This window comes from Notothenia coriiceps, unplaced genomic scaffold (genome assembly GCF_000735185.1).
Source record: "Notothenia coriiceps isolate Sejong01 unplaced genomic scaffold, NC01 NC01_scaffold00024822, whole genome shotgun sequence".
In the NCBI taxonomy this organism is placed as follows: Eukaryota; Metazoa; Chordata; class Actinopteri; order Perciformes; family Nototheniidae; genus Notothenia; species Notothenia coriiceps.
This window is the reverse complement of record NW_011357523.1, coordinates 52883-75570: the sequence shown is the minus strand read 5'-3', so window position 1 is coordinate 75570 and position 22688 is coordinate 52883. Positions and strand designations below refer to the sequence as shown.

At 40.0% G+C, this 22688-nt stretch overlaps 1 protein-coding gene across 1 annotated transcript in view; it reads left to right on the top strand.

Annotated features, from left to right (window-relative positions):
* vav3 (vav guanine nucleotide exchange factor 3) overlaps positions 1 to 22682 on the top strand; it is an 83674-nt gene extending 60992 nt beyond the window's left edge. Inside the window, exons 16-27 of the mRNA XM_010783164.1 lie at positions 2350 to 2451; positions 3921 to 4012; positions 6022 to 6044; positions 7067 to 7085; positions 9697 to 9827; positions 11738 to 11803; positions 12485 to 12519; positions 12615 to 12731; positions 14810 to 14897; positions 15489 to 15618; positions 20905 to 21056; positions 22364 to 22682. Coding sequence (XP_010781466.1) covers positions 2350 to 2451; positions 3921 to 4012; positions 6022 to 6044; positions 7067 to 7085; positions 9697 to 9827; positions 11738 to 11803; positions 12485 to 12519; positions 12615 to 12731; positions 14810 to 14897; positions 15489 to 15618; positions 20905 to 21056; positions 22364 to 22408 — 1000 coding nt within the window. The 3' untranslated portion in view covers positions 22409 to 22682. The remainder of the gene's footprint in view (positions 1 to 2349; positions 2452 to 3920; positions 4013 to 6021; positions 6045 to 7066; positions 7086 to 9696; positions 9828 to 11737; positions 11804 to 12484; positions 12520 to 12614; positions 12732 to 14809; positions 14898 to 15488; positions 15619 to 20904; positions 21057 to 22363) is intronic.
* Positions 22683 to 22688: the final 6 nt, after the last annotated feature.

Genomic DNA, 22688 nt, shown 5'->3' with positions numbered 1-22688 from the left:
ATCCCCCCGCTTTTTCTGCATTTCTGTCAGCTAGGCATAAGATACCTGTTGCTAGATGCTGGAATACATTGCCATTAGCATCAGTTTAGTTAACAACTGAGAAAGAAAAAAGATCTGTGAAATATCATTTTTAAGTGGCTAAAGAAAGCAACAGGCCTGATGGAAGAGGATTGGGAAGATGTGGTGTGATGTGAAAACAGCTGCTTTGGTTGATTAACTTTTGGAGCTAAATTAACGAGCTGCGAGAATAGAAAGGCGTTGCCAGACGATCACACTCTCCCACAGCGATGCTCAACAGCTGATCTGTGAACGGTTGTTTTCTCTCCCGCCTGTTTACTGCATGACAAATGTTCGGTAGACAAATACCGAAAGTAGAAACTGGTTTTTAAACAGCCGTGAGTGAGCACCCCATCCTTGAAAGTCAGAAGAAGACTGAAAATGAAGTCATATTATATTTCTGGGTTTTAAAGTCCTTCAAACCTCGGCTAACGCGGCTAACTCTCAGCGGTCCGACAAAGTTGCATCGTACATCTTTAAACGCTTCAGAAAGAGTGAAACTAGAAGAAGGCGGTCATACTCTGAAAGTCAAGAAAAGTGAGTCACAATGTTTATCCTATAGCACACTATCCAATATATTTAGGTGTTATTATTTGATGAAATTGACCCTCTTTCTTGTCAGCAATATAAAATGTCTAGTTGATAACAATCTTCCGTTCAATATGGATACGTCTCAGTACAGAGGAGATGACACCCTGAAGGTCTCTCTTTCTTCTTTGACAACGTTTTTACCAATCTTCCCAAAACATGTTAATTTTGAGTTGACAAGTAGCACCTGTGCATATAAAGCTTGTGTCATCATGTCTATCTATTATAACAATGAGAAAAACTAAAAGAAAGACCTCTTCAATTGGAAACAAACATGAAATTGTGCTACAGGCAAACTCTTTTTGTCTTTCCTTTCTCACACACACATCAATTCATCCATATCCCAAGGGGCCAAGAATACTTCTATATTCACGTCAGGAAGACCTTGCCTGTCTATTTGCAATTCTCTCCTTCCCACTTCAAAGAAGAGTATCAGTGTTTCCTGCAATTATAAGTGGCCCTTTTTGCGGGGTTTTGTTTCCTTTAATATTCACATTTTCATCAAAGAACAAAACAGTTGGTAATAAAAATGAAGTAACAAACACAGAAACGTGTTTTCCTTCATTCATTGGGTTAATCTGGGACTCCTGCTACAGTGTCGGTAGGTTCAGTGCAATAGTGTCAGAGTTTGAAATGCTGGTTATAATTATTAACCCCAAATGTCATCCAATATGCTCTTATTTCATTCTGCAAGTCTTAGTACTGTATCATCATGGTAAGACAGTTATGAGCAGAGACTACATTTAAACTCAGTGGTGCGTTTAAGACATTCCAACTCTTGCCATTTTGGTGAACGGAAGAAACATTGCATTTAGTCTTTTGAAAGCTTTGTTTATTGTTTTTCCCCTGGATCTTTTGACATTGTGAATGCAACTCTTCTCGACACATCACTCTCAAATCCCGGTGTCAGTGGAAGAAACCTCAATTCATAAACAAGAGCATTTTTGGGGAAAATTATCATGAGATACTGTCATACAATTTATCTCAACTAAACTTCAACTTCATGCAAGGTAATTTTTCTGGAAGTCAGTCTGAAAAGTGGTAGCCTATATATATATACGTATATATATATATATATAAAAACTTTGAGAATGCAAATACAGCAAGGTGCACAATAGTGTGACTCCATTAATACATCAAAACTATTCACAAAACTCTTCTGTTGCTGCTATCCATTATAAAACTAATCGAAAATTATTCGTTTTAGAAGATTTGTAGATTGAGAGTCCAGTGGTGGCTGTGTAGGATTTTCTCTGACATGTGTGATCCAAACATTTCCAATAATTCAAGAAAATTGCGTCAAAAAGTAACAATTTATTAAAATGAGATCATTTGTAAGACATTATCTTTAGCACTAGTTTTACTGTGTTTCTTTAATCCAAACGTGCCACACGCAATAAATAGAATACATCCGATGACTTGCTGAAATTAAATTGGGTGTTTTGTTTTAAGATTAACATTACAAACACACATGCGTAGGACCTATAGGTCTAAATACAGATATGCACAAACATGTATTTTATAGAGTGTAGATGCTAGGTTGTCCGGCATAGGATACGTACATATTTATGAGAATTCTAAATAAGCGTTAATACAAAACATCTAACATAATAACCTACTTAATTGGAATATTCTTCAGCAAATACAATCTTAGATCGTAACCAATCAATACCTAATGTTTGTTGTGTGTTATGTCTCGTTTAGATCCAACATTCGCCCAGAGAACGCCACAAACAACCTCCACGAGTTCAACATGCACACCTTTGAAAGGATCACCTCCTGCAACTCTTGCCACATGCTGCTGAGGTAAGAGGCCAGTTGTTATTCACACACATGCACAAACACAAACATTGGAAGCAGCCCATAACTCCTTCAAAGCTATCGTCAAACGTAAAGACCGGGGACGAGACCCCTTCCCTTCTGTCTCTCAGGATTCCTTTGAAAGACCTCCACCTCCTCTTCCTCTCCTGTGCAGCCTTACAATCTATTCGTCACTTTCCTTATTCTCCTCTCTTCCTCTGCACATGTGCCTTAGTTGCGCGAAGTTTCCTTTGAATTCGCTGAATGGTATCGGCACCCAGAGGTCCGCGTCCACGGTCTCACAGCGAGAACGATTGAGCGGTTTCACCTACCGGTAGAGAAGTGTCTGTCACACTCCAGCACTTCCTCAAGGCAATGGATGGGTAGGGGACAGGATTATTGCACTGCGACTATTGAGAGCCACACACTGAATTCACCAACATTTACTGAGGATAGAGTGTGAAGAAAAAACAAGAATAATGCAGGGAAGGTCTCAATCGGCATGTGAAGTGCCACGTGTCTTTTATTTGAAGTGTTACAAGGATTCATTGGACCTATTGTGCCTTTGTTTGAAGTGCCTTTTAATTAACAATGTATTAACTTGACAATAGAATTGTAACCTCTTATCTAACAGGTATCAAATATCGAATGACTTCATGAATCATAATCTATCAAGCCAAGTGCGATTATTTGATTTTAAGATGTGTTAGATATTATTTTATAAAAGCAACAGCTCATATCAGACATCTTGTGTACTATACTAGTACTCAGTATGATAAGAAATACAAGAGCACATGATCTGCTGAGGTGATTGGAAGGACAATAAGAAAACATGATACCCAGGAACCTTGTAGAAGTTTACATTTGAAAGGAAAGTCTTAAACATATTTCCTTTTAAATTATTTCACCCTAACCCCCCTGCATGAAACTTCACACTATGTTATGTTACACTCACGCTTCTATTGGCTTGAGATCCAACATATTGTACGTGATAATCTAATGAGCGGGACATCTCAAGTGGTTGACCAATCACAACAGAGCTAACCAATCAGAGCACACTGGGCTCTGGTTTCAGACAGAGGGTGAAAAGAGGTGCACAGGAGAGACAAATAAAGAGCTTTTTGAACATTAAAGCATGTAAACATGTCACAGAAGAGACACAAAATACTAATATGAACCTGAAAATGAGCAGAATAGGGCCCCTTTAAAGCCTGTGAATGAAAACATAACACTGCTGCTTGTGTGTGCACATATCATTTACACAAAAAGTGTCAGTATCTTCTTTCAAGTATGAGCTGATGCATGTTGTTGATCTTTTTTATAGTTTAAAGTGAAAGTCATTGGAGAGAGCTTCCCTTACCACACCTGTTTCAATGTTTGATTTTTTAAAACTTCTGGCTGATGTCCGAGTGCTACTGAGGTAGAACAGCCTGGAGCAATTAAAGTGATGACTTTTCCTGTTCGTCTGTCTGCAGGGGCATCTTTAACCAGGGCTACCTGTGCTCCAAGTGCGGTTTAGGTGCCCATAAAGAATGCCTGGGCCGCTTTGGCAGCTGTGGAAAAACAGGTAACACACTCCTGCTTCACACATGCAAATACAACTCTATCACTTTATTGCACAACCTCATATCAGGAACATCTAGAGTGTGATTATTCATCAGGTAACATTTTATCAAGAACAAAATGACAGCACTTGAATTACTCTGAACATAAATGCACTTTTAATGTTGTAATAAAACCATATTGACAGAGGACATATACAACCTGTTAAAATACGTATTACTGGTTAGTTGTGAAAAATAGCTACAGAGATATGTTCTGAAAAGTGGAATTGTGGGTATTAGGGTTGCTCTTAATAAACAAGAAGTTTTAGGTGCCTTTATTTCCACCAACCAAGGTCATCGAGTTGTAGATCAATATTGCAGATATTCGTTCAACAGCTCCCTCGCTTCGCTGGGTGGTTTTGACACTTCAGAGCACCTTAAAGGCAATGTCACTGTGTATCATGCACCGCTCCCCACAGCTTAGTAGTAGTTTTACTGAGGAGTTTTATGAAACTCCTGACTTTTTTATTATGCCCCTGTTGTGCATCTGTCACTCAGCTCCCTGAGCAGAAGCCCTGACAGCTCTGAGAGAAATAGCGGGAAAACTTCAGTACATGTGGAATGAAAGGAAGGCCTTCAGAAACCAGCTTAGCATGTCCTCGGCAAATGTGTGAGAGAATGCATGAAGACAAAAAACTAGATTCACACTTTTTGTTTGTGAAAACTCTTTCAGTTCTTAAAAGTGCATGCTTGTGTTCTAGTGGCTCTAAAACACTGCACAATGTTTTTTAAAGCGAGCAGGTTTTACTGTTACAACCCCGCATGTCACAATGTCATGTTTGTCCGTATTCCCCTTGGCAAGCTGCCAGCTCCGTTTGGCCCCGGCATCTGTCACGCTGCTAGCAGGTCGCAGAGGCAATAACGCCGCGGCCAGGCCCACCTGGGCACGCTGGGTACCTGAGTAGATCTGGGCAACACCGGCGGGCAGAGAGCCGGTGAAGACTGGGGTGTCGGTTTGAATTCCCCCTCTCATTACTCCACTCAGGACCCACCCTCTGCTGGTGCAGGGAAATGTGCAAGGCCAAGGAGGACCAGTGCTTTAGCAGCATAGTAAAGGAAAATAACTTTAAGAAGTCCTAAAAGTACAAAAATAGCAAGATTTTTTTTTTGCAGCAACTTTGTCTGATGTCCATTTGACCAAAAATAATTAACTTTTTCACTCAAATGCTCAGAAAGCCGACTTAATGTCAGTGTGTACAGATATAATACACATGCAGGGCTGCACAAGCACACAATCATAGCAACACAGTAGACAGGTGTGTGTGTGTGTGTGTGTGTGTGTGTGTGTGTGTGTGTGTGTGTGTGTGTGTGTGTGTGTGTGTGTGTGTCATAGATAAGCCATTGTTTACTTCAATTTATCTCTGTTATCAGCTGTGAGGTGTTTGCGTAACAGGTCAAGGTTCACAAAAGGAACAACAGGCCTACCGAGAGGTGTGTGTGTGTGTGTGTGTGTGTGTGTGTGTGTGTGTGTGTGTGTGTGTGTGTGTGTGTGTGTGTGTGTGTGTGTGTGTGCGTGCGTGCGTGTGTTTAGGCAGTGCATGTAAAGTGCATACATTTGTGGCTTTCTGCCTGCTAGAGTGTGTGTGTAAGTGTGAAGGTATTTGTGTGTTTATGCAACTGCGCTGTTTGTACAGGAATACTCTTATGCGTGTGTGTGTGTGTGCAAAGGTGTGCGTCTGTGTGTGTACAGGGGGTGTAACCTGTCCCTCAGGGAGCCAATGAAAGAAACTGGTGGAGCAAAAACCTCAGGTCTTCCCCCCCCCCCTCCTCTCCACCCCACTGCCTCGTTACCTCCTCTATCCTGGCTGTCAGGTAGTGGCAGCGCAGCAAAACAAGCGAACCCCGGTCAGACACGAGCGTCCACCTCCTCCACTAATGAGGGAGTGTTGCCTTGTACCGACGAGTATGTGCAAGTGTTTGCGTGCACCTGCTAACCCGTCATTCACTATGCCTGTTCTCAAACTTCTTTCAGATCCCGGCTCCGTCAGAACTCAGGTGAGCTGCTGCTGTGTGTGTGTAGTGTCTGTCTGCCGTTCGCCTCCTCTCCAAAGCTCTGCTGCACTTTGAAGACTGCTCTCTCCTGCAGCTATTTGCCAAGGAGACTCCAATTGACTTTACTCGCTGCAGCCTTCCTGACACAAGATATTTTTGCAGATTTACCCTGAGTTGCCTCTGCGGTTTTTTTAAATAAAAAGTGGGCTTTTCTGCTACAATGCTCGGGCATGAAATTAGAGTAGGCTTACAACAATTATGCATGCAAATCTAACATGCACAATGCAGTTCTAGCCAACAATGATCCAATATCATCAACGAAAACACAAAACTGGGGTGCATTTTTGTGTACTTTTTATTAAGATTGTGCACAAATAATGCTCAACACAAATTTTATATCGCAAAAACTTGTTGCAATACACAAACATGCACATGAATACAGCATGTTTTACTGTCATTCTTGATGGGAAAGCATAAGTACTATTTATTTATAAGTACAGCTACATGCCAGCTAGACCATCACCAAAATATCAAAAAGTAATCATATGAAATATATCCGGATTTTCCCGAAGAACTACACAGCTTTGAAATATTTCAGCTGCAACACAGTTCTTTGCCTGTGGCTTCAGTGCATGTGGTTTGGGTTTAAATATGTAAATAGATATATGTAAGTATATCAGAACTGCCTCATGTGGCCTGTATAGAGTAGATAGTAGACTGGGTTGAAATATGAATTCTGTGTGTGCATCAGTAGATGGAGGTATTGGTAGCATTAGGCTGTGTGTCTGAACATATTCAACTCACTGAGTGTAGCTAATAATTGATTCAGTAGGTGGTATGATGGGATGAATGTTGCACTGACTTTGGATGAAGTGAGATGTTTGAATATACTTTCACCATGCTTGTGATTTATGTGTGGAGAGAATGAAGACTGGACCTGTGATCAGTAGAAAAAAACAACTTTTCAGTCTGAATGTCCTTGTGTTCCTGTCTCAGTGTGTAACTTTCTTTGTGTATTTTTTCAGAGCAAAGATAGAGATCCAGGTGAGAATCCAGAACACAACACTACACCATATATCAATCCACCTCACACTCAGCTTTCTCTTGGTCCACTGACAGTGTTTATGTGCACAGACAGAAAACCAATCCAGATTTTGAAATGTATGCCAGGCCACTATTGATGTGCTCATACGAAATATCAGCATGCTGCAAGTTTCCGCTGATATCATCTCTGAAAACATCAATTTACCTCATAAAAATGATTACATTTTTCCTGGATGGCTCTCACTTCGGACAGCTTTATTTAAAATGATCTTAGTTTAAGATATTACCCCTTTTATGGCTGCAAACCTTTAATTTAATTTTAGATTAATCTGATGCTTATTTTTCTGATTAATTGTTAAGTGTAAAAGATGTAAGTAAATAGTTAAAATGCCAAAGGTGACTTTTTCACATAGCGTATTTGAAATAATAAACCCAAAACACAAAGACATTTTTATTATAATGATATAGAGAGAGGCACACAATTGCTATCAAATCCTTCTCTTGTTCTTCTGGTAATTAGATTCCGTATTAACCATGGTTGTGCAAACACTTGTTCCCTTTTTGGGTTTCACTACCCACACATACAGTGGAAACACGCTGAACCAGTAGAAATACAATCAACCAGTAGAAATGCAATACTTCCTTCTATCAGGTTGTGTGTCAGCAACCTGGCAACAGTTTTGCATGAATTGCTACTGGCATGGTGTCATATAATTGTTTTTCCTGGTATCAGAGGTAACCAGGCTCAGCGGGAGGAAGGGAGCCCGTGGCTACTTCCTCATTTTATCATTGCAGCTGAGACTCAATCTGAGTGCGAAATGCTCGTGTAAACAGTTTAAGTTAAATAAAACCAAAAATAGAATGCACAAAATAGCAAGTGTGTACAGTAAATATAGCTATTGTTATGTTATGCCTCCCTCCTGCGGCTTCCTGTTTCTCTATCTTCCTCCAGTAGAATGTGAATAACATGCAGCATCCTTTGAGCTGTGCGTGCACATATGTGTGTGTGTGTGTGTGTGTGTGTGTGTGTGTGTGTGTGTGTGTGTTTCCACCTCACAGAGGGCCTTTAATCTCTCATAAACCTGGCTTCAACACTCATTTTTCCACCCCTCCATCCATTATGCTGCAGAAAATCATTTCTGACTGAAGACGCATTAAAATCAATAGGCGTTTGATTGCCCTGGCCCTCGGCATTTCATAATATTTCGACGCTGCTCTCTTTGTCTGTTTTCAAAGGTGCGCTAACACTTTGCTTGTCCTTGTGTGGATAGGAATGCAATTCAGCCCCCAAGACTCAATTTTCCACGGCCCTGTGTCTTTAGAAGTCCTATTCATGTCATGCTGCCAGCCCCAGTGCTGCTGCTCTGGAACAGACCCTGAAAGCCTGATATAGATGTATTAGCTTTCAATACAATGTTGTTGACGTCTCTTTTATTTGCTCCGGTCTTTCCTTCATGCTCTCACTTGAATTTTTTTTTTCTCGTATTGTATTCCTGCACAACACTATCGCAAAACACTGCATTTAATTAAGCATGTGAAATATGAACTGTTGATTTGTTTAACATAGGAGGGTGTTTTTTAACTGACATGTTTCAGTGATTTCTCAGTGAATAATAGGATCAAAGTTGACCATTTTACTAAATCAAATAGTGCTGACTGAGGTTATTTCAACAAACAACTTCAGCATTATTAAAAAGCACTTCTTTAAGTGCCAGTGCAAACCCTTACTATGTGATCTATAACAGCTCGAGTGCTTCATTTAGTATTTGCACTAGTATATATAGCTGGTGAGGAAAAGTGATGCAGCTTGAATGGATAGAAATGGTAACAACTAAATACATGAATTCAACAAGTTTTTGTCACATACCCGTGATGGAGAAAAATGTATTTGATACATCTTCCCCAATTCTCAATACATTGTCCTGCAGTAAACAGCGTCCACTCACTCTTGCTTATCTTTTATCTGTGAGCCTGATAACCAGCCATGCATCACGGTGCACTGTTGCTTATCAGTAATATGATAATGGGTCCAAATGATTTGCAAGGGCAGTGCACTGGTGACAAGGGGTGTGTTTGTGTGTGTGTGTACATATGTATACTCCCTCTCATTACCACCTTTAATGGGGCCATGAATAGTTTAGTAGAGCAAAGACACACTTTGAGAATAGCAAACATGCCCTTTTTGGCCTGAGGTCATTGTTGCATATTCACACAGGTATATATGGTCTCATGCAGCCAGGCATTCAAAGTGAAGAGACTTACATTTGTCCTCCTCTACTCAGATATATACAGGTCGTTTTATAAAAAGGACATTTACTTAAACTGTCATCACACGAAAATAGTTTGTTAATTCAAATGTTGGCTTTTAGTTATACTAAATTCACCTTATTTCAAGATATTCATAAGATCATAAAAAAAATAGTATTCCGTATAAAACTATTACCACCTTTAAGACATTTAATTAGTTCACAAGATAAAACAACCATTGTAAACACATTTTCTATTTAAAATAGAATGTTTTTTGTTTGATTTGGTAAATACATTTTTAGGGGAGGCAGATTTGTTTGCTTTTGCAAACAGTATGCAGAAACTGACTGCATCTTTCCTGCAGGTTTGCCCAAGATGCTGGTGATCAGGAACTACTTTGGGGTGCCGAGCCCAACATCTGGTCCGGCACTCAGCATCCAGACGGGTGACATCATCGAATTAATCTGCGCCGACCTCCATAGCCCATGGTGGCAGGTCAGTGTTCACACGATCAATTAATCACATATTTAACAACACAAAAAAACTGACCTGCTGTATATACATCGTAACTTGTTCCTACTGTCAACACCATCATATTCTGTAACAAGGGGAACCAGTAAGTCATATTTTGCTATAACTCACATCTGGTATGGTCCGCTCTTTCAAAATGTGTCATTAATGTGTCTTGTAAATTAAAGATACGTTCATTTAGGACATTTTATAACGGTGAATACTGTAGCATTCCGGCTGTGTTTTGCAGTTTTTACATGTTAACACCCGCAGACAATTACACACACAGCAGAGCACTTATTACGAGGAAGTTAAACTGAGCCACACTGGAAATGAGATGCGTTTTTGTGTAGAAGTGTCTAAGTGTGTGTTTCAGAGGCAGAATCAAAGCGGTCATAATGATAAAATTGGGATTTTAACTGAGGCCTGAAAAGGGCATTGTATTGACATTAACTACTGTACTATTGTATTATAATCAGACATGTAATGAGGAAACCAACAAATCTCATAGTACTTAATACAAAACAGATTTCAATTAACCCTGCATAAACGCTTAACTAGAGGCAGCTAAAGAAAAAAATCAATATCCATCACCTTCATAGGCAGCAGACCATAATCGTTTCGCTTCATCTTGGGATGCGTGGAAATATAAAATCGATCACTGTAATTTCATTTCATTCAGCAGCAACCATCTGTTTACTCTGTCAGTGTGACCAGCTCTAATCATTATCACACTGTTAGCAAGGAGGCAGCATAGACTGATAAAATGTGCCGAGTTAGAAGGGATGTGACAGGAGACAACCACAAAACCAGTAAAAAAGGGCTGAGCTGGAAGTGGCTTTGTCTGAAAACACACCCCTGGGTGAAGCCTATGTCTCCTTTATAACCTGTAGAATCCCAAAAAACATGACATTATTAAGTCTGACAGTTAAACAGGCAGCTTGCGTACCGCATATTAGTGCTCCAGCTGTTTCTGTGGTTACAGATCTGCAAACTACACAGTACATACATAAACACATGTTAAAAATAAAATGTCTTGAGAGTACAACTGGCTACAAATACATAAAGTCCTTACAAAAACGACTCAGCCCTTAGACTTAACATTGGGAGAGTGTCATGTAAATTAAAATAGCATTTCTAAATGAAAATGTAAGATGTATTACAAATTCTCAATAATAAAACAGAAAGAGATTGGCACAAATAGCAGCGAGGGCTGAGTGGTGATAATTTTTAAACCATATCATAAAAAATTGATTTAGATTAAGATTAATGCAGGACACTCCTGCAATTTGCAGGTGTGGTTTATGACATGCACAACTCGAATTATGCAAGGAGATAAAAACAAAAACATCTTACATCATGCTTATTTACACATCTAAAGTTTGCATTGCATTCAATATCCTTACTCATGTATTGTATATAAAAAGTGATTTGAGACCATGCAAAGTGGTTGCATGCTGCAGGTTATTGTGCATCTGCCAGATAGCAGCAGAATGCATATGCACACATTCTTAATTTGCTTGACTTTTAAGCATCACATTCTTACAGCTATGGTATCCATGACTGGATGTTTGTCACATACGAATCAAATGTTGTGTCGGTGCACAGGACAAAAGCAGCTTCATTAACCACAGCGTCAGAGGAAACCCACTACAGCCTCCCTATTTATACAGACTGAGTTCTCCCCGGTGTTTATAAATCAAGGCAGTAAAACGAGTCATCACCATGGGAGGAATAAGGAACCCTCCTCTTTCCTTCTTCCTGTCAGCCATTATTTCCACAATAGTTAACTAGGCTGTACATTTACACTGCTCTGTGTTGCAAGCTAATTGTTTCTGAATAATGGAGACGGAGTCAGCCAGATGTACGTAACGCAATTATCTCTGTGGTTTCAGGGCAAAATCCTGGCGACGAAAGAGGTTGGCTTCTTTCCAAGCGACGCTGTGAAGCCTTGCCCATGTGTAAGCAGCATTTCCTTCTAGAACTACATGAGGGACTGTTGTAGAAACTTGTGTTTGCTACATGTATTTCCTTGTAGTGCGGTGGCGAGAGGATGGTTGGGATTTGTGGGGCGAGGTAAGGTATTTAACCTGGCATGAGAAGAAAAACAGCCCATTGGCTTTCATGTTCTGAGCACAAGGATCTTGTGTTGTCTTATGAGATAAAAGTGGGTTACTGTCTAATTCACTTTATCAATAAGAACAAGAGCAATGTCCTAGAAGGATAAAGCAATACTTTATATTGTGCAAACTTAACTGAAAAACTGAGAGGGAGAAATAATGGCGTGTTTTGTCTTCACTGACTTATTGCTTGTTTTTGTTCCTCCTTTCATAAATCTCCTGGATTTTCATGTTGCATTTGAAAAAATGAAATTCACACTATTTCCAGCTGCTTCAGGATATGAGCTAAAATCTAGATAACAAATCACCATGTCTACACTTTTATAAAGATAAGGAGCGCATTACGATTTTTTATTGGGGTTGTTAAAGCACCTGTATTATATAAGAGCAAAACATCAGCATGAAAACATTTTGTAGACCTGGCGCCAAGTACTTTACTGCAGTGGTGTGCTTTTATTGAGCTTGGATGAGTGCGAGTTATTGAAAATAACAACACATCTCCACTTCTTCTTTTTGCTACAGGTCCCGAAGCCTGTCGATTACTCGTCTCAAGCTTGGTATGTTCACAAAACAGCTGCAGTCTGAAAGCTCTCAAAGGTGAATGATATGTAGACAGCGATTTCATTGTTTTCTTTTGGCTGTTGCGTTGCAGGTTTGCAGGGCCCATGGAGCGGCTTCAGGCAGGAACAGAACTCCTTCACAGGGTCAACAGCACCTACTTGGTCCGCCATCGCAGCAGAGAATTCACAGAGTACGCCATCAGTATAAAGTAAGTCTCATATTTCTATAAAGTCAATTAAGAAACATCATATGCTCTGATTACACCTGGATTGATGGGTTTCATTGATTTATTATGATAGAAAATAATACATTTGTATCATCAATCACAGATTACATTTAAAGAGCACTACTTTATTAGTAAAATTGTGTATGTGGTGACAACAGAATGAATATTTGACATGTTACATTTTATTGAGTGATAATTAAAGGCTCGTCCTGGGTCCAGCTTTCAACAGTCCTTAGATTTTATGAGTTCACTTTAACATGTTTGTTCTGCATGTCTGCGGCTACTAGACTTAAGCCAAACCACATTAATGACCTCCTGGCTTTACAACAAGATTTGAGTGAATGTGCTTTGAGACTGTGGTTAACCACAATGATGTGTGTGAACCTGAGCAGATAAAGGCACATGTAAAAGTATTTATCATGGTTTGAGCTCCCAACCCACTAAAACAATCATATTTGTTTGTTATTAAAATCTTGGTAGTGATAAATTAACCCAGCACATTTCAGAAGGTTGGGATGCTAAGTGACTCTACCATTGTATCTCATCTCAGTGTAAATTGTAGGCAGTGAAAGCACACCAGCACTCCTCTCCATGGGCTACGGAGACATTCCTTTAAATTCATTCAACTTCTTTTGGCATCCTTTTCTTCCCTGGAAAGTATCGCTTTCAGTTCCCTTCAAGTTCTCGTGCGCTGAAGTCTTAATTGCTCGTGTGCACACAGAAGGGTTGTCTGAACAGCTGTAAGACTGTTCAAGGTTATTAAAACGTCCCTGTGAAAGACAGAAGCAGAGTGGAAAGAGAAGCCTCCGTTGTGGGAACGACTTTCAAAAAGCAATAGCCACAAATGGAAATGGCCATCTCGGTTTCTCGGAGTAGAGCTGGCAGAGAATTTTTTATGATGTGTCCAAAGAGCTAAGAGACCCCCGTTCTGTTCAGATTAAGATCTAGCATTTTAACTTACTGTATTTCCAAGGCATACAGTAAAGGTTGCTTCCTGGATAGTTCCTGCCATGCACATGAGTGTTTTTATAGCTTTTTAAATCTTGAAAGAAAAATTAAATCTTGAAATCAGACCTTGGAAGTTGCATTGTATTTATTACATAAAATGTAGTTTTGCCATTGAAAACTAGTTTGAGATTTTGTAAGCCATGGTGTGTTACATTTCAGAGTGTTGTGTTATAGATCAAGGACATGTTATACGTTGTGGGAATCAACATGAATATGCTGAATTGAAGAGAGTAACATTGTTAGCACTCATGTTATGTCCACCATTTAAAGCCAGAACACGGTTAGCTTAATTTAGCTTAGCAATGCAAACAGCAGGCAAAAGCTAGCTTGACTTTGTCTAAAGGTATTTTGTTTGTTTCAAAGAGTGCAACAATTGAATATGTCAAATTATGTATTTTGCACAGCACACAAGAAACACTTTCTCAAAAGGTATAAAAACAGTCAAGCACTTATACAGTTTATAACAAGGCCCCATCACCACTCATTTAGCTAAGCTAGGCTAATCAGCAGCTGGCTGTAGATTCAGATTTAACAGACAGATATCAGATTGGTATTGAATTGTTCCTTAAATGTTGGGCAGGCATCTCAGTATGCACATTTCTATCACTTTATTACAATACCATGTATTTTTTTTAAGAAATGAAATGCACATAAGTTTGAGTATATTTTTAAAAGGTTACATTTAAGCATCTTTGAGCATTATGAAAAGCGCAATAAAAATCCCATATATTATTATAAATGTGATAATTGGGAACAAGCTAACTGCTGCATTAGTCCCTTTATCAGCTGAGTAAGGACTGTGAATGTCAGACAGAGTTCTGCCCACCCTGACCACAAGCCCCATCAGCCACCCTGTTACACAAGCGTGTGGGTGTGTGGGAGCAGAAACACACATGTGCACATTTTCTCCTAAATAGCCATCATTCACGTGTCACAGACCTTTGGGACCCTGCAGCGACGGCCCTGCTCCACAGGGGCCAGGGGCCAGCCACCGATCGATGGCTGTGATCAGAGACGGAAATTAGACTCATAACTTATTCAATGGCCCACAGGTACAACAGCGACGTGAAGCACATAAAGATCCTGACCAAGGACTTCTGCTTCTATATTGCAGAGAACAAGAAGTTCAAGAGCATATTGGTGAGTCTTTCAGCCTCTTTTATTTTTAATTCCACCACTGCAATTCATAAATAAATCATCATGTTCGCTTAATGACTTGTCAAAACCTGAATTTTATTTTTGCAGTGTGCACAAAAATAGCCATGATTAGAGACGTGTTTATACCGGCCCCAGGGCTCCAGCATTATAGATAAGTCAAGAGCATATTGGGAAGGTTTCCTTCAAATCAGCGATGTGTTCTCTGAACCCGAGATTTGTTCATACATTTTGGAGTGTAATGTTTGGAAAAAATACTTTTTAATAATTCCCTAACATAATTTCACTGCATTTTATAGAATAGAAAGAACATCTAAATGTCTGTCAGATGAAGTGGTATATTAATTCAATCAGCTTTCATAACATTAGACAGTATAATGTAGCATGATTTTTTCAAGCAGACTCTTCATTATTTGACATGTACATGTTATGGACGTTTCCGTCATGAGAGCTGAAAAACATTAACATAGCTAATTTATCTTATTTTCAAGGGAAAATGTACATTCAGTAAAGTCAAATGCCAGCATATCTATTAATTTGCTGACTAACTGTATGTGTGTTCGTGTGTGTTTCCAGGAGCTGATAGAGTACTACAAACACCACTCGTTGAGAGAAGGTTTCAGGAGTCTGGACACGACTCTAAAGTTCCCTTACCGGGAACCGGAGACCGCTGCTATGCACCAGCTCAACCGCTCCAGTGGCCAAAGTGAGTAGAGCTAAGAATAGAAACAATACAACTCTAAAACATGTAGTTTAATTATTTAGACATGTCTTGATTCATTTCCTTATCAAGAAATGTTGTGACAATTCCCTTATTTTTAATTATGAAGAAATGTCCTAGATTCATGTCTTTGAAATCTGAAAATTCCAAAACGAAGACTCATGTTCCTTTTGTTGTAAATACTTTTGTATTTAACCTGCAACATGCTGCTGTCACTGGCTCTTCTGAATCCCCCCATCACTCCTTCAGCTCCCTGTTTTGTTTACTTATCCATCACCTTTTCAGCTTCTCTCACACACTGCTTCCATTCCATTGGCATCATCTTCACAGCCTTAAAAGTGCTAGGTAGCTATTTGTGGTAAAGAGTCTGGACTCTTTTGACGTTAATCGCTTTTGACCAAACTGTCAAAGGGTGGTTGGAGAATCAACTAAGCATGTTATTAGATTTGATAACACTCTGTGAAAGTCAAATCGATGTGATCTTCAGTAAACGTCCAGAGGAAGGAGAGATAATCGGGTAGACCCTTCAACGAGCTAACCATAGTCAGAAGCATTTATAATCAGAGTTATAGTCTTACCTACCGTGTGGGTGTTACTGAATGTAGATCAATAATCATCCATTATGAGTTAATACCATAGGTTAATACAAAAAAACAAACATTTATATAATATATTTCATGTTTCTGACTAAAAACAAAGGATAATTGAACCATGAATCAATTTACCTACAAAGTTAATGTTATTGATATTGAAATTGTAGCTTACCATCAAGTTATTGTTACATTTCAGTTAGGGATGTCCCGATCACCTTTTTTTGCTCCCGATCCGATTCCGATCATTTGATTTTGACAATTTGCCGATACCGATTTTTCCCGATCCGATCTTTATGCAATGCATTAAGAGGAAAAAAAGAAAAAAAGCATTCAAGTTGTCCCTTAAGGTTATTTTTTTATTTAAATTGGATATTCTATCCAACATGGATATAGCTTCTTTCTTTCACAGCAGCATTGGATCAGTTCAGTTGTGCAGCATTGGATAAAAACAAAATAAAGCTTTCAGTACTCGTTAGCTTACTGCTACAATTAGACACTGCGCCCTGCCCACTCTGTTGCCAGATTTGAGAGAAATAAGCAACCAGGTCTATGAAAACAAGCCCCAAAGAAGCAACACATACATGATGTTGTGTAATTTGAAACCAAAACTAAGGCCTCAGGATGACTTTAAGACTTGAACATGGTCATTTTTGTTTTGTAACATTGAATAACATTTTAAAAAAAAAGTATTTAAAAAAAAAAGAAGAAAAAGAAAAAATCCCGATCCCCGATTTTTTTTCTCCCGATTCCGATCTTTTGAAAATCACATGATCGGCTCCGATCCCCGATCACGTGATCGGATCGGGACATCTCTAATTTCAGTGAAGTAACACTTTAAAATTCAGACAGGCTACAATTTGCTAGCAAACATGTCTCAAGACGTTTTTGGCAAACGTTGTCCTTGTGGATGTTGTGCTGTCTGGTGGATCTGTGGGCTATTCATGATATTTCTCTCCTGTGAGAATGCTCTGTTTGTTCTGTTATGAACACATCTGGCAACACCTCATCATCTTGTCACCAACATTTTATTAAATGGGGCAAATTGATGATTATTTATGCTTGTGGTTTACTGTCACATTTGAGCAGCTTTGTCATTGCACTTACTAACCTGACTCCTCTCAGAAGTCAGGTGATGTATGTTATAAAAGATGCCTGAATAAGAGAGATGTTTGTTTTGTATGCAACAGATGTGTGGGACTTTGAAAAGAGATTTTAATGACATGATGTTTGAAGTGAAGCAACACATGAAACAGAGTAGTGCCAGGAGTGAACAGACATTTCTGTTACAAAACAGTTTTTTCACTAATTAAAAGTAAAAGAAAGTCAAGAATCAAAAGACATAAAAATAAATTGGTGTAGAATCACTTTTATCCTGTTTTTAGCGCCTTGGCTAATAATGTCAGGTGGGAATTCGTTTGAAAACCCATCAAGAGAGGTGTGAACAATGAAGTGCTGTTTGCCCTCTCAAACATCCATGATCCCCCCCCCCCCCCCCCNCCCCCTCACAAGCTAAATGTTGAGCCATGCCAGAAGAAAAGGTATTAAACAGTGTGTGAGCCAAGCAAAGCAACAGTGCCCATCAGTTGGCAAATGGAAAATGTACGTCTTATCGCAATCAGTGGCAAGATGAGATTTCATTTGAACGCTGTGTGCCGCTGCATGCAATGGGGAAAAAGGAATAAAAAAAGTCACAGCTTGCTGACGAACACGTTCCGAGCGGGAGAAATGTGAACAGATTGTGCAGAGTTGTTCGGGTGTTCTGTGAGAAGCCTGTTGTTCAAACTCTGCTTCAAGACACAAGCAGAGACAGCTTCAGTCCAAATTAGTTTTGCTCCGGTGTGGGCTCCTTCTTCTAGGCAGCCTCCTCCCGGTGTGCAGACTTCATTTCTCTCTTTCACTTCTAAATGACTCTTTTGTTTTGATTTCCATCCTCCTCGAGCACGGCTGGAAGACTGCTAATTAATGTTTATGCTTTATTTTTTGGACAGCTTCGAAAGGCAAAACAGATTGATTGATTGATTGATTGATTTGAACTAATTCACTAACTAAACCAGCTCAACACAATGTTAAACCTAACATATAAATGAATATGTGTCCATAGACAAATACTGTGGACTCTGGGCTGCTGGTGTGTGTACTGCTCTTGAATCTAAGTCTCTTTCATTTGCCAAGCAGCCCTTATTGTGTATTCCAGTGTGTCCCACAGATCAGATTCTGCAAAAAATGAGGCATGTAAAATGCAGCTGGTGTTTTGGTGGCTATTTGAAGTGCACGTTGATCCCTCTTAATATTGCTCGTACCTAGACACTATGAGCGGTTGCTGAGCTGTCTCTCAGTGTGCTGATTAGTATTCATTTTAAAAACCACTGGAGCTCTGCTCTCCTTACAGCATATCAATAAACCCGGCCAGTTAGCTTTTCAGAAGTATTGTCGGGAGCGGCATATTTTTCATAAAGTTTGGGCATTTATCTTCCATTGTGGGGATTACATTTTCAATTCCCAGCGGCTGAATTGTACGCCTGTGCTGGAGCAAACATCTGTGGTCGTTTTGTGTGTCTTTGTGGTCATTTTTTATCTTTTTGTAGTCACTTGTTGTGTCACTCATTTTGCATTATTTATGACTTTCGAATCTCACTGTAGTTCTTTTGCTTCTCTTTGTGGTCGTTTTTCTTTTTTTTTTGTAGTCATGTCGCATCGCTATTTGCCATTTTTTGTTTAGTTTGACTACAGTCAATATATACAGAGGCTCTGGTCCAGGGCCTGGTCCCAATAGGCTCACTCAGTAATACATCCATTATACTAATGAGCCACTTATTACCTATCCTCTTCTGACTCCTTGCATCTGTCTAATGGAATTTGAAATGCCTTTTTCATTGCCTGGATAGTACAAATAAATCCAGGACTTGGATGTTTCATTCATACTTGTTAACATTTTATGGACAAAATCCTTAATTTGCATCCATTAAGTCAACCATTTTGTTATTTATACTTTGTACTGTCCTTTTCCTTTGACTGTACTCGCGCCATACTCGCTATGTTGACATTCCAACATAACCAATTGGACCAAAAAAGTATCTCTAAGTCTAAAACCCTGATCCTTTAGTGTTAGAGGTTCTGTCCCCAGAGCAGGGTGCTGCCACCTTTCAGACATTGTTGGAACCAGATCAATGCCTGGAGCTTATTTTCTTCTTTGCCAGTGGAAATACAGGAAGAGGGATACAGTTACAAAAGCAGAGGGCGACCGGAAAGTAGAGAAATATAGAGATGACGTACCACTTGCTAAAGCTCTTTTTATCTTGTTTTTTTCAAACTGTATGCTTTATACCTCAGAGTTTGAATTAAAAAAGATATGTTTTATTTCTTTTCCTCTGCTTTTCTCTCCTTCTACCATCCCTTGCCCCCCTCCCCCCCCCTCACANTGGTGATCTTCCTCCACTTTACGACTGCTTATCCTTCGACTATGTAAGTCTGCACTACATTGCACTTATGTCTCGACGTTCCGGAGTCGTACGATCTCGTTGTACTTTCCTTTGTCTCCCTGTACAAGCTCTCTCCAATACATGGCATCCTGTGAGGAGAATAGGGACTGTCTGTTTAACTATTGCATGTTATTTGGTGTGTGTGTGTGTGTGTGTCTGTGTGTGTGTGTGCATGTACATATCAGCGTGTGAGGCAGAGGAGTGGTGTTTGAGGCGTATGTGGTTGAGTTTGGTTGTGTGTTTGCTTCCGTCTGTCAAAGTAAAGGTGGAGGTGTCCAAACAAGTGCTCCTTTATATTAGATATTCAATCCCCACGGCCAAGTTGTGGAGGTCTGACATTCCATTTCCACCTGTCAGCTCAGCCCAGTCCTGCTCACATGACAGTTTCTGCAGAAGGGTGGGATGGAGCAGAGGAAACTAGCTCACCTTCTCCACAGCTGCCTCTCACACAGCTGTCTGCTCACACACACAGCTGTCAGCACTCCAACTGGACCATCTTAACTAAAGCAGTGCAACACACAAGCACTTCGTTGGGCCACGCTTTTGTTGTGGTTCGGTCATTTATATGAAATGACATGCAGTAGTACAAACACACTGTCATTTATAAACGTACATTAAGTCCTGTCGTCAAACTAGTGACAGGTGAAACTTTAGCCCTCAAAACAATATGAAACAATATAACTATGATGCACTTAGGATAAGAACTGTTCCATTAGTTTATGTAAGTCAGTGTCATTCAGCATTTCTTTTATCTCTCTTTCTGAAAAATACATCTGGCGGTTACATGGTGTGTAGAGGAAGGAAGATCTCCTGGCTTTTTCGCCAATTTTCGTACCGGCAAAAGCATGGAATAACACCTTCCGGGGCCGTCATGTAATGTCATTTAGCCCAAATATACTTTTAGTCAAAGACTTAGGCTACGTTGGAAAGTAAACCCAATATGAATTAGCTGAATTTCTGCCATTATTAAGATAATTTAGCTGATATTTTTACATTTCATAAGAAAGAGAGAGAAAGAAAGATGGCCAGAGGTGTTTCTGGGTGAATTGACAAAAGTCGTCCCTCACCATCTGTATGTGTTTGTGTATCTGTATGTAGTGCACCTGTGTTGACGATGAAACTGATGTATTTGACCCATCTTAACCTAAAACAAAAACTACCATATTTTAATGTCCAACTGTCTTCTGTTTCTTTCGTAGTGTTTGCGCCAAAGGTGATCGGTGTGGCGATCGCGCGGTACGACTTCAGCTCGCGGGACACGCGGGAGCTCTCGCTGCAGGAGGGAGACGTGGTGAAGATCTACACCAAGTCGGGAGCCAACGGCTGGTGGAGGGGCGAGGCCAACGGCCGGGTAAGGTTCAGCCTTAAAGTGGGAATGTGAACATGGGATACAATCACCAATCAAAATGAGGAGAATCTTCTTTCTTCTGGGGTCTTATATGAAATCGCAGGTAACCACTTTGTTAAAAACCCTGAACAAGGCCCATGTTTTTAGGTACAAGATGTTGTGCACTAGCTCTGCACTGCATTCATGTCTACTTTTCATGAAATGTAGTCAAGGCAGAACAGCTTGAAAATGTGTATTTGGTGTATTCACTATTTACAGCCTTACATCCAGTTTTAGCTCATGCTTAAAGTGGTTCTTTGAGGATGGTATTCTTGTCTACAGGTACCTGGAAGGGACTGTTTATTTTATCTCGTCATGAACACCTTTCCAACATGAGTGTTTCCCGACATTATCACTTTGAAGAGTAGATGTGCTGCTCTTGTCTTAAATGCATACACCAAGAGCGCTTCATAATCAGGCATGCAGCGTTGAGAAAATCCTGTTTCAAGATGCGGGGAATATGTACTGACTCCTACTCACACTGCGTTTTTAGCTTGGTGGAGAGTGTTAGCCTGAGTGACAAATTCCGCCTTTGTGTTTGTTTGTTTATTGGTTTGTGTGTGTGCTGCAGCATTCAGTGTCTGTGTCGTGAGTGTTTTTGTGAACAGCTGTTGTAAATGAAGAAGCTTTTCTCTTTTACTAAGCCTGATGTGTGTGTTGATGCTGCTCCGGTGGAAACTAACCTCTGTATGTAGAGTCTGTCGAGAGCTGTTAGACTCTCCGTAGAGCCTTCAACCAGGAAAACAATCGCTACAGCTGGGCGAGAAAAGCAGGCTGGATTTTACCAATTGAAAAACACTTAAGGAATGTACGGCTAAAATCTTCTGAGTTTAATATAAGGATTTTAATAGTCTAGTTTGGCACAAGATTTAATCTATTCAAAAATTGTTTGGCTTATCCAATTGAATAAAATGACATTGTGTCAAATTTAAATCAGGCTCAATCTGTTTTTATTATTTATGTTTTAGCTCAAGCTCCAATTAAATAGCTAATAGTTAGAAACACTTTTGTTAACTTTGAGTTTTTAATACACATTTGTGAATTTCCAAGCCTAACATCGGGCCTCAGCATCACACATTTTCACTTATTCATTCTGATCCCAGAATTAGCATTTCAAATACATTTTTATTTTTGTCACTACAGCTCTTCACTTCAGATTGCCAAAAGTAATTCTGGTCAATGTATAACATCACTAATGTGGGAAGCTGGGAGAGCATAAATGACTATGTGTGGATACTGATTCCCGTTTCTCCCCCCCCCCCCCCCNNNAGGTGGGCTGGTTCCCCTCCACATACGTAGAGGAGGGTGAGGAGTGAAAGGTCCACCACGGGAAGAAGAGAAAGATAAAGGAAGAACGGCAGCAGTGCAGAAAGCAAACTCTGAACAGAACAGTGACAAAGAGTGAGCTTCTGCACCGCTGCTTGTTACTTTCGGAGTGAAGCGCTCTCCTCGATGGAGTCCTGACGCCGGCAACACTCCCAGAATCCTTTGGGAGAGAAAAGGGACGCGAAGATGCCCCATCATTTCTGGTTGACTCTGTGTGGCTAAGTGACTCCACCAAATAGCAGCTTGCCTGTCAGCGGGGCTCGAGCCCTC